At 35.2% G+C, this 12107-nt stretch overlaps 2 protein-coding genes across 5 annotated transcripts in view; both read right to left on the reverse strand.

Moving 5' to 3' along the window:
- The window catches only part of LOC125688121 (proteasome maturation protein), a 383306-nt gene that overhangs the window by 182017 nt on the left and 189182 nt on the right, over nt 1–12107 (reverse strand). The gene's annotated exons all lie outside the window — the stretch shown is intronic.
- The window catches only part of PAN3 (poly(A) specific ribonuclease subunit PAN3), a 76815-nt gene that overhangs the window by 35878 nt on the left and 28830 nt on the right, over nt 1–12107 (reverse strand). For all 3 annotated transcript variants that reach the window (XR_007374597.1, XM_048933659.1, XM_048933658.1), the window contains exon 6: nt 5589–5750. Coding sequence is in view for 2 of the 3 variants with exons in the window: in XM_048933659.1 (XP_048789616.1) it covers nt 5589–5750 (162 nt within the window). In the remaining variant the exon portion in view is untranslated. The remainder of the gene's footprint in view (nt 1–5588; nt 5751–12107) is intronic.

Consider the following 12107-nt stretch of genomic DNA (forward strand, 5'->3'; position numbering starts at 1 on the left):
CTTCATAGCCCTCCTCAGGGCACACTCCAACAGCTCCGCATCCTTCCTATGCTAGGGAACCCAGGCCTAGACACACTACTGCAGGCTGGACTCACGAGGGTAGAGTTGATAGGAACAGCTGCCTTGTTCACCCTGTTGGAATGTCTTTGTGTATTCATATTGAAGAATGAAATTTAGGCATCTACCAGTGCAGGCTGCGTTATGCTGTAGAATTTCAGCAGCTGTGGTTCAGAAATCTGACGGAAATTCAGTTTGCATTGCATTATTTAGTGTCACAGGTCAGCATCAGAAACACTGCCAGATGAGATTGACTTATTTCTACAAAACTACTTACATAAACGTTCTCACTGAAAATAGCTTTGATCTGTACAGCTAGACTCTTCAGTAAAAAGCCTATTTGCTTTCCTGCTAAGTTACAAACATGAAGTTGTAACCCAAAACTTTTTCCATTATTCAATAAATTGTTTAAATATTTACTGTAAAAAATGTAAAAATTTCCCACATACAAACTGTTTTCTAAGTACAGAAAAAAACTCTCGAGTTTCAGAGCCACCATCCAAAACAAAATAATCCAAGCAGTACAATAAAATTTTAATAATTTGTGATCAAAAATAGTAATGCTTTATCAAAATTTGAAGCCTATGTCCTAGGCCATGTTTTGATGCATGTCGTATTTATTTGTGTTGCAGCTCTTAAAGAACGCTTCTAAAAGCGTACAAGTTTTCATGTGAACTAAACCACATTTTGCTGTGCCTTGCTTCCAACAGAATAAAACATATCCCAAATACATCTATAGCATTTAGAGGATGGAATATAACCAAGTTAACTGTTCAATCTTTTCAATACTTCTCAAACACAGCAGACAACATTTTGTACCAATGAACACACAAACATGCAAAAGCCAGGAAGTAGCGTTCTTAATGGCCAACAAAGTGACATTCCTGGTCCCGAAGGATATGGCACTCTGACAGTAAATTTAAATCCTAGTGTTAGCTTTACATTTCAATCAGCTGTAGACTTGAAAACATCAGTCTAAAGGATGAACAAGCTTTAAATTATACCGAACATTTTTACAGTTTTCCTGATAGAATCTTACTACCGAGCTTCAAGAGGAGAGTGAGTAAAAATCCTTATGCTTTCATAAGAACAAAAATAATCTATACCTAATTAATTTTCGTCATTCAGCATTATGCTTAAATTCCCGACGTGCTCAGTTTTATGACAGATTTCACTTAGTTACGTTAAGATGAAGAAATAATAAATTTCTTCATGCTAGACTAGGCTTAAAATTTTAATTCTGAGAAAACCAGGACTTGAGAAAAACAAAATTGGTACTGAAGACTTAAATATTGTAATTCAATGAAACAATATGAACAGAGGACTCAGAGGACATGCAATGAATTAAGATGATGTAAAAATCAAGAGAAAAACAAGCGGCAGCCAGCACTGTGCATTATGCAAAAAGTGGAAGACTGCACCTTCCAGCTTCAGGTGCACGTCCTACAGAGAGGCACACACAAAAATGATTCATTTTCATTTCAATCATTTTGTTTCATTCATGTTTGAAGCACTTAAAAAAAAAAAAATCTACTAGTGGGGGGATGGAAACAACGATCTTCTGTGGGTACTAAAGGAAAATAATTCAAGAATCCTTAAAGGAGACTGAAGATGAAAGCAAAGCATACACTGAAAGAAAAGGGTCGAGAATGAAGATTCTCACCAATGCTAACAGAACAGCACAGCAGCACTGTAACTTCAGTATATGTTTTGGAGTTTTACAGATCAACAGATTTCTGTAGTCTACAAAGATAACAATTTCTGTTTCACTGACTATCAATTGCAATACATATAATTTTTCTTTGCGCTCCTCTATGATGAGCTCCTAAGGCTCCAGTCCATTCATTCATAAACTAATCCTCAAAGTGCCATGAAGGAAAGAGACACCCTGTAGAACAGGAGGGATCTGAGACCAAGACATTTTAAAGGCTGAGCCCACAGAAGTAGTGGACTACCCTTTTCTCTCATTTCCAGTTCAGTTCCCACCAGCTGAGCTACAGCCCATTTCTGTGGCTGTAACATGACTCAGTTATTTCTAGTTGCACTATAAAAGCCAGCTACCTGAAGCAAAATGTAGGCAAATTTCATTTCAGAAGAATGTGCTAATGTACTTACCATGCTAGAAACTGGAAACAAGCCTTTCTGTCCTCTTTTTATGTTGTCCTTCACCTCCCAATTCATGTTGATCTGTTCTGACATCCAGAATTGCATAATCCTGTAATGGTTACAGAAAACCACCACTGAACTGTACCCAAGCTATGAGCAGGGCAGTTCTCTGCCAGCCTACTATGTGGCATAGATCTCAGAATGTTTTCTTAATTCTAAAACATGCAAAAGTGTTTGTTTGTTTTTTTTTTTAAGTTTTTTTTTTTTTAATGGATAGATGTGCAATAGAAGTAGCTTCAGTCTACGCAGAGAGCATTGCAGCAATCCTCTCTCCAGAAGGATTCCTTGATGCCCGTGACATCAGAAAAGGACACATTCTGGAATGTCAGAGCAGCCCATCAGATGTTGGAGGTTACTAAGGACTTGAACACAAATCTCCTTGCCTCTCACTATTGAATTTGTGCAATATGCTTCCTTGTTTCAGATACTGTAACACACCACCACATTATCCACATAATTAAATCTAAAAAATTCATTTCACCAACATTACTACCTAGATTCCAATTCCGCTCTTCAAAAGTTAGAGACAGTTTCACTAAAGCCCAACTAATTTTGATGAGTTTAGCATAGACAAAATGTGTTTGTTACACGCAATGTGTTATTTCTTTAGTAAAATACTATAGAATATTTTTAAAGAGTATTTTTAAAACTATAAACTTCTAGAAGTCTATGCTTGTGATGCAAAATACTTTTGAAATTATTTATAAAATTTTATTCAATTCAAGAAGCAAAAAAAAAAAAAAAAAAAAGGTGCTTAACAAATGATTTGTATAACAAAAGTTGAATCCACTCCTGCTGTTTTATACTTACTTTGATAATACAATATCCATCTCACGGCATTGCTTTAGTATCCTAACACAGGGCAAAATATACCACTAAGGAATGGTTTTGCCTTTTGTCTTATTTATTTATTTTTAAATGCAGAACCAGGAACACCATTCATTCTGAACTCCACTTTTAAATACTGTGTTATGCTTATGTGATTGAAGTTAAAAAAAAAAAAAAAAAATGTAAACAGATCTGGATTAAAAATTCAAACTGTTTTATAGTACACCTTGAGAACTACCTTGTTTGGTAAACCACTCATTTTCAGACAAGCACCTCCACACCTTTAAAAACAACACTTAACATTGCACCATGAAATAGTGCCTTCCCACATCTTAAATCACACATTTAGAAGAGCAGACGTTCAATTTTGAGATGTAAATTTGCTTTCTCATCTTTAATGAAGAAAATAAAACGCCCTCAAATAGTTGCATTCACTACATTTTAACTTTTCTACTTATGATTGCTTAGCACTCACTATCAGCCTAGATTTAGTTGGTATAATCTATATTCACACCTGCAAAATCCTCTGAACAGCTTGTTTTTTCAAAATATTGGAGAGACCAATGCAAGACGTGGATTCTGCGTGACTGTTTTTCTACTTCAGGACAATCTGAAATCTCAGTATGAAACTATTGTAGTTTACTTTTTGGGGTCGTTTTCTTTTTTTTTTTTTTTTTTGCGGTGCCTATTTTTCCCTAAGGTAGTTTCACAAAGCAAACTTTTCCAATAACCACAGCCTTTTTTTTTTTTTTCCCCTATTTTACTAGTAACATTTTCAATTTTTAACATTATTGAGCTTTGATTTTGTAGTGACTCAGAAAACGTTCATGTGAATACAAAGACTTAATGATCAGAACAATAATGTCAAAGTAAAATTTATTTATTCATCCACATAAAGCTTTACATATCTCATAATCTCATCTATAGCCTGTGTTCCACACCTTTTTCCATTCACTCTTGCCAAACGCCATTATTACTATGCAATCTCTTCCCTATTTCCTTGAGCTGAAGCATCCCTTTTTATTTCCAATGGATGTGCACAAACATACTATATAAAGTGCCAAATCTCCACAGTAAACTATGTAATTGCTCCGTAAACCTATAAGATTTTATATTACAGTTATTTATGTAACTTTCAACATCTACTTGAAGTTTGAAAACCAATTTTCTTTCTGTCTTCTCAGGGCAGATCACTCATACAGAATCACAGACTAGCTTAAATTGGAGCAATCTTGAAGATCATCTACATCCAACCCCTTGCTATGGGCAGGATTGCCACCCACTAGCTCAGGCTGCCGAGGGCCCCATCCAATCTGGCCTTGAATACCTTTAGGGATGGAGCGTCCACAATCTCTCAACTCAACCTGTTTCAGCATCTCTCCTAATTAAGATTGGCAGCTCTTTAGATAAACACAGGTAAATCAATCTGTCAGTCTTCTTTCACTTAAGAAAATAAGTGCTTCACTGGCTTCAACCATTCCTCTGCAGCCTTACTTGGCTCTTCTACCAACGCTTCATCATTTTCTGCCCGTGGTTCTGCTGCTTCTCTGGCAGCAAAAGGGACAAGACAAGACTTATGGCCAAGTGATCATACAAAGTAGTGTCAGCCTGCATGCAACAAACTGCTAATCATTCCCAATCTCAGTAGTAAAAAAAAGTATCCAACCACTAAGTAATGCAAAACTGGTACTGGCATTACAGGGCTCCAGTGTGAGCGTCACATCAACCGTAATATGACAAAGATTTAGCAAACTGATAGAAGTTTCACAGGCCACACACTCTAGTTATCAGCAAGTCTGTTGCTGATTTACCTATTTCAATCACTCAGAAACACAAAAAATAGAAAACAAACTTAAACAAAGACTTGAGTAATCATCTCTGAAAAAATCAAAAGCACCACTTCAGTGCAAAATAGTAGTAGCAGGAGTGTTATAGTTACAACTATAATAACTTTCATCTAAACCCTGTCTCGAGGGACACTGAGCAGATCCTTCCCAGAAAAGAATTATTCTTCATTATCACCTCAAGGATAACCTGCTGCTTCCAAATAATATATGCTCAAGTCCAGCTCTTGAGGAGACTCAGGAATGCAATCTAGAGTTTTCAACACAAAAGTTGAGAAACTATTTCAACCACAGATATTTACACTTTCTGATCACGATAGTTACATTCTGCACTAAAGGATTTTTGTTTCATCCTGTCAATCATTTTAACAAAAGTCACTAATTTTCACAGTGAAACTTCCTGAACCAGGAAGTAAGTGGTTGCATTTGTCTGTTTTTAAAATACATTTAGTTGTTATTTTTGCTTCTTCTCCATGGATTATAACAATCAAGCAGAGAACATAAAACAGGGGCAGGTGAAGAGAATAAAATAGAATCTGAGTCACTCTCCCTAAAGGGGTCACTATGCCTGTTTGGAAAACATTTCATTCTATTCCAACCATTATTTAGAGTAACTGTTTCTAACATTTTCTAGAATTTAAAATAAAGCATCCAAAATACAGAAAAAGTGACTAGTAAAAAAAAAAAAATTACCTGTAAATTGTTTTCTGTGACTCTGTTCCACCAAACCATATTGATGGGTACTCCTGTTTTACACCTGTCAGTCAGACAGCCAATAGGGTTCTTTGATTTTCTTGCTTTTGATCCCACCGGAACTATCCTCTCATCCAGCATCCCCAGTCGATACTTCCTGGGCTACGAAAAAGAAGGAGAGAAACCAGGCCACTCCTAACAACCCTCATCTAAAGCTACACTACTTTAGGTGTTACACTGTGATATCATTTCTGGATTGGTGGAATAGGAAACAATTTGCAAGTAAAATTTGTAATTTTTTCTGAGACTGTTTCCTTTCAATCCTTCCTATTTGGTTGTAATAAACATTTTAAAAAATGAGAATAAGCCACACAACTTCAGGGATTAAATATTCATATGCAAGTCTTTCCACCAAGCGTCAGCCACTGAAATATGAGTGTATATCTATATACATATATATATATACACACACATACATATACACACAGAAATTCAGTAAAGTAAGTTGTTTAAAAAAAAGAAAATCTGTATTTCCAACAGATACCTTCAACCACATCATAATACAGAACTCTAATTCTTCCTTTGAGATTATTTTTTTTAACAAAAAACAAATTATCACTGACTTCTACATGCTTCTTTTTAAGTTTAAATTTGCCGTGACTTGTCTCCTGAAGATTTCAAGAACAAAAAAAAAAAAAAACCCAACAACAACAACAAAAAAAAAAAAAACACACCAACAAAAACAGGTACAACTACTGATAAGAACTCAATGATAAAAATGTTCATGCTCAAGTTCACATTCAAAGAACTAACTTCAGCTACTACCTCTGCTTGACAAATGAAAATTACCACAACAAGTGCACAGGAAACTGACTTAAGCTTGAGAAAACAAAACATAACTTATGAAGTTGCAGGAGATAGTTAAGCCTTAACAGGAGTTAAACTTGTATCATATTTATAATGATCTCTACACATGAAACTACCTAAAATGCACGAGATGAACATTATATTCAAAACACACTGGGAAAAAAAAAAATGTGTTAAAGACTTTCAAGCAGGTGAAGTAGATAAGTCCTCCAAGTTTCTCTAGGCTTTCAAACCAATGTGTACCTTCTTCAATAGTAAATACAACCAGAAGAAATATTTCAGAACATATACACAAACAAAATCTTGGTCTAAATATATGTATTAGAGCAAAAATTAGACTGAATTGCAGGGGCTGGTTTGTTTCTCTTCTGCTTTTTGACATAAAAGTGCAACTATCACCATCTAGATACATCTTTTCATTAACGAAAGCTTAACTTACCTTTATTCAGGTACCTATTTCATCTAGCAACTTAGAAATCTTAGGAAGAAGTACCTTGGTAATGCATTTTAAAAACAGTTTTTCAGGAAACAAGATGACATTTTAATTGGAAAAGATTCCTCACTCACATACAAATTGAACACGGGCTGCTCTGGAAGTAATGCGTCTTACATTATTACACTGGTCCACAACATCAGAGGCTGATGATGTTGGCTTGGCAGTAAAACCTTCCCATTAATATTCCATTACATTTTGTTACCGTGCAACAGATGGCAGCAGAGGAGCAGTCTGACAAAACAGCATAGAACATGGAAGAGCATATGAAGCAAACGTGTGTCACTGAATTCCTCCATGTGGAAAAAATGGCACACACTGACATTCTCTGATGCTTGTTCAATGCTTATGGAGACCAAACAGGAGATGTGAGTGCAGTGAAATGATGAGTGGTGCATTTTAGAAGCGATGATGACACAAAAGACGTGCCCCATTCCAGATGGCCATGCAGATCTTTTTTTTTATTTTTTTTAGTTTTTTAAATTTTTTAAAAAAGCACACCATGCTCTTGATTCATGACTGAGAAAAATATGTATCTAATGATAGTGACTATGCTGAAAGACAGTGTTTTGTAGCTAAGAATTTGCAGCTAAGAATTTGCTCTATCAGATGGTGTTATCATGCTCTTTGTATCTGTTGTAATTTTCATGTAAACAAATAGGATGCATTACTTTCAGAGCAACCTAAATAAAATACAGGACATGACTAGCATGAAATGGCTGAAAACCCAAAATCAATCTACTGGTTTAATTCTCTGCAGCTTTTTGGGCTGAAAGCTTTGAAAAGAATTAATGCTGTGACAAGTCACTAGTAGCTCATTTGCCCATAAAAGAACAAGAAGCCTAACACTGACCACGAGCTACAAAGGCAATAAACTGAATAAAGATCAAGTTAATCAACTTCCATAACGATTAAGACAATTTAATTTCAGTTACAATAAGAAATTTGGTAAATTGTGATGGGTAGGTACAACCTCCTCTCATAATTCAAATGTAAACTGATCACAGTAGAGCTAAACATAGGTTGTTTATGGGGAGGATCACTCCACTGTTGAACAACTTACCATCTTAGTAATTAAAAGAAGACTAGTAATGTCTTGAATGGTAGAAGTTCTAACGTCTGAGAAACTAGATATACAAATAATAATGAACTTTAGAGGGAGGTTAGAGTGTAGTATGTTATTTTCTTAGCATGGCTTTTGGAAATAATAGCATCATGAAGGAAATCTCCTGACGTTTACACCACAGCTTCCCCATCTCTCTTGATGTTCTCTCAAGTGCAAGGCACTGTCTGATCCAGACTTTAGGACTACAATCCAGTGCTCCATCGCATTCCTATTCACAAATGGTTTTTGACTTCTTAGCAATAAAAAGTGATCTATAAATGTTTGGAAAAGGAGAACCAAAACAAAAGAGGAACTGAGCCAATGGGGAAGAAGATTATTTCCTTTTCAATGAAATTCAGATTCCTGGCAACAGAATGAACTGGCTTTGAAGGAACACATTAGGAGACCGAGAGAGAAACAACAGTTAATTCTATGCCATAGAGCAATATTAAGCAAATGTGAGCTCTCACACTGCCAGTCCACAGCCTTACTGAAAGAAAAAAAAAAAAAAAAAAGAAAAAAAAAAAGGGTGACTGGATGAGATGAAATTGAAGATTGCTTTCATTATCCATTACAAAACATTATCAGAAGATTACAAGGCCAGGATTTCATTGTTAAAACAGAAAGACATTAAATGATGGACAGTACAGCATTAACATTTGGAAAAAAAAACTGTTTGCACTGAAATCATTTTAAATTATAATGATTTTCACTAAGAACAATTGCATCTGAATCAGAAACTCAATCTGAGCTTACATAAGAGTAGAAAACAAACTGTCTGCCAAAAGGAGAGATTCTATAGAAATGAAAGAACAAGAGACTGAGCAGTTTGGAAAAGAGCATCAAGTTTTCTATATCCCTGCCTCCTACACAGGACAATTAATAAAGCAGAAACAGAGCACTGCACCTTAGAAATCCACATGCACTGATCATTTCTGAACTGATACATCTATCCGAAAAACAGAGGCATAACCATACAAACATTCTCAATTCATTGGCATGGAAACAACTCTTTTGGAAAGTTAGAAAAGAAATTGCACTTTTGTCTTTCATAAACTTCTTCTGTAATGTAAAATACAAACAAATCTGTTCAACCATACAAATGAAGAGATATTTCAGCACTTTTTTTTCTTTTAGGAAGGTGGCTATAGCATTTGAATACCTAATCTCTAAGCATATATTTCTCAAACTAGTTTGCAGTTCTCAAGATGGTTACATATTCCAAAAGAGTTGCAAAAGGTCAATAAAACATCACCCTTGCTTAAAAATAAAAAATAAGGTAACATTTCATGTTGTAGTTTAAGAGGAAAAAACAACAGAATCAAATTATTACAAGGCAATACTCAAAGAGTTCAGTTCCTCCTGGGCACAGAAGCAAGTAGTAGTAGTAATTTCTGGTTGCAAGTGTTTACTTGAGGAAGGGAACGGCTAAGTACATCTAATTGCTAGCAACACCTTGGGTCCCCAGGGTGAGAAGGGTAAGCATTTTTAACCACAGCTAATAATTACAGTCCTTGCCCTGTAATACCAAGCTGTTGCCAGCAATTAATGACAGAAAGCTATTGGTTCTCATGATTAGAGGGAAGGGAAAGATCTACTGGGAAAGATAAACCCCCAAAGTCTTAGAAACATTACACTTAGAAACATTACTACTCTAAAACCAATAAGAACCTGTATAGCATTCTTCGCATCAGAGCACTACTACAGATGAGTAACTTAATTAACCCACGCTAGAAAATTTTCCTCAAGTCAGCTTAATTACTCGCCTCCCATTCATTCAAAATGAAGCCTGGAAACGTGTTTAGCAGGTCTATTTTCTTCCTACAATCTGCTGCAACAAAGCTAAGCCTCACCCCTAGTTTCTCCCGTTTCACAAAGAGAAGGCAAGTAATGTGTGGTAGGTAATGTCACACTTCCTCCTTCCAGTTCACGAGTTGGCTACACCAATGTTATGAAGCTATCCTACAGAACAAGAAAACTAAAGAAAAGGCTTAGTAAGATTCAAACTATAAAGACTCCTCCCGTCTAACAATTTTAATGTAATATTTAAGTCTGGATAACAGCATATCAAACTAAACAATTTCAAAGTTATGAACTATTGAAGATATGCAGTTAAATTACTCAGGATCACTCATGTTCCAAACAATGTGGGGTTTTTTTGCTTAAAAAATGCACTTACCTATGATGGACTTTAAACATTAGATTTACAAGACAATTTCTGCATTAAAAAATACACAGTTTAGCACACAAACATGTGAGCAGGCCACAGTGTTATAAAACTGTGAATAATCCAAGCTCTGGTAAGTCTACATGCATATACTAAAGATAACACTCGTTCTTCTCTATCTCAAGATGAATCAAGTAGCACTACTTTAAATTAACACATTTTAAAAGTTATTGCAGTAGCATTAACCAGGATTCATCTGTTGTACAGAGAGTTGATTCGTGTCTTGTGTACAAACACGCACTATCCAACAGGAAAGTCTGAGTGTACTATATCTTAATTTTGCAATAACATAAAGACAATAAGAAATATGAGATTTTCATTTCAAATGTTGACTTACTTTGTAAGAGCTTTTTTGTTTCTTTTTAAGAAAATGTTACTGAAAAGTAGACCATTAAAAAGATTAAACATTCAGCTTTTGTGCTAGACTACTGAAACTGAACAAGCATTTATATATTCTTTCTTAAAAAATAAGAGCATGAAAGCTAACCATAAACCAACTCCTCTGTAGAGTTTGCAAAGGACTCCAATCTGTGATTCTGTGACTCCTGAACAGCTAGCTCAGGAGCTAGCTTTGTCCTTCCTTCCAGAAGCTCTCATCAGGGGTATTTTCACCCAACAACCATAACATGAGAAGTAAGTCTTACAAAGTATTACATCTGAACATTAGGCTACTTTCAGCAACCACACCTAGAAGATGTGCAAGCTGGTAATAAGAATAAGAGAAGCTGCCTTACCATTACTTCGTAAGCCTTGCAGCTAGTATTGCTACAAGTCTTTTATGTGGTTTAGAATTTTGCTAAGCAAGACACTCTCTCCACTTCCTATTTCATTACAATTTCTCCATTGGCACGCAAGACAGCCTACACTTGTTTTCCTTATCTCAACATCTGAAGGCTGAAACTTTTTTTTTTTTTTTTTTTACTATGAAAGCCACAAAAAAAAAAAAAAAAAAAAAAAAGATTTTCAATCTAAAAGTTGAAACTCAGTGTCTGGTTGGTGACTTTTTCTTGTATGTTTAAAAAATTTGGAAGTATTTAACACTGAAAATGTTTGCATTTTCTCCTCCTTGCTTTTTTTTTTTTAATTGTTCATAAAAACTTGCTTTTTACAGGGGACAGAACTTCAAACTAGTTGAAAAGTGTCATGAAAAGATAGTAAACAAATAAAATAAATATTCTTCTGCTCAAAGAAAATCAAAATGTGCAGCATGGCATGGAAACAACTCTTACTCCACAGCAATATATTTAATCATTGCAATGTGTAAATCCTGTTTCAACCAAATTTAAAGGTAAAAGCTCCAACAGACTGGGTGCTACACCAAGTATTTTAATCCACAGCAAAGGAAAACTTTTGAGGAGTGCCTACTAAACGCAGTGTATTTCAGGTGTATGTAAGCTGACATGACATGAAAATCATGAGAAGTTCAGCAGGAACTACGGAAAATTGACAAATTTTAGTCATGACTCAAATTTTGCAGACTAATTAGGCTGAGTAAGGTGTGAAACAAAAACAGCTGAAAGCCAGCACACATGACAAAGTTCCCTGCTAAGAAATTAAAACCATCTGATTAACTGAAATGAGCTGGCTTTCCTTTGCTACGGAAAATACTTCTACGTGAAAAAGACTTGCCAGAGTACCACCATCTCAAAATACAGTTCACAACTAAAAGGACAGGGAAAAGGACTAAAGACTTTGATGCAGCTTTATTTACTAACCATATGTTTTGTATATTTTTCTTGCTGTTTTAAGTGTTTCTATACTATCTTCAATAAATTTAAGAAATTTTCAGTTAATTTATTGCAAATCATTCTTGGTAGTCTACATGAA

Source organism: Lagopus muta, chromosome 1 (genome assembly GCF_023343835.1).
Source record: "Lagopus muta isolate bLagMut1 chromosome 1, bLagMut1 primary, whole genome shotgun sequence".
Classification (NCBI taxonomy): Eukaryota; Metazoa; Chordata; class Aves; order Galliformes; family Phasianidae; genus Lagopus; species Lagopus muta.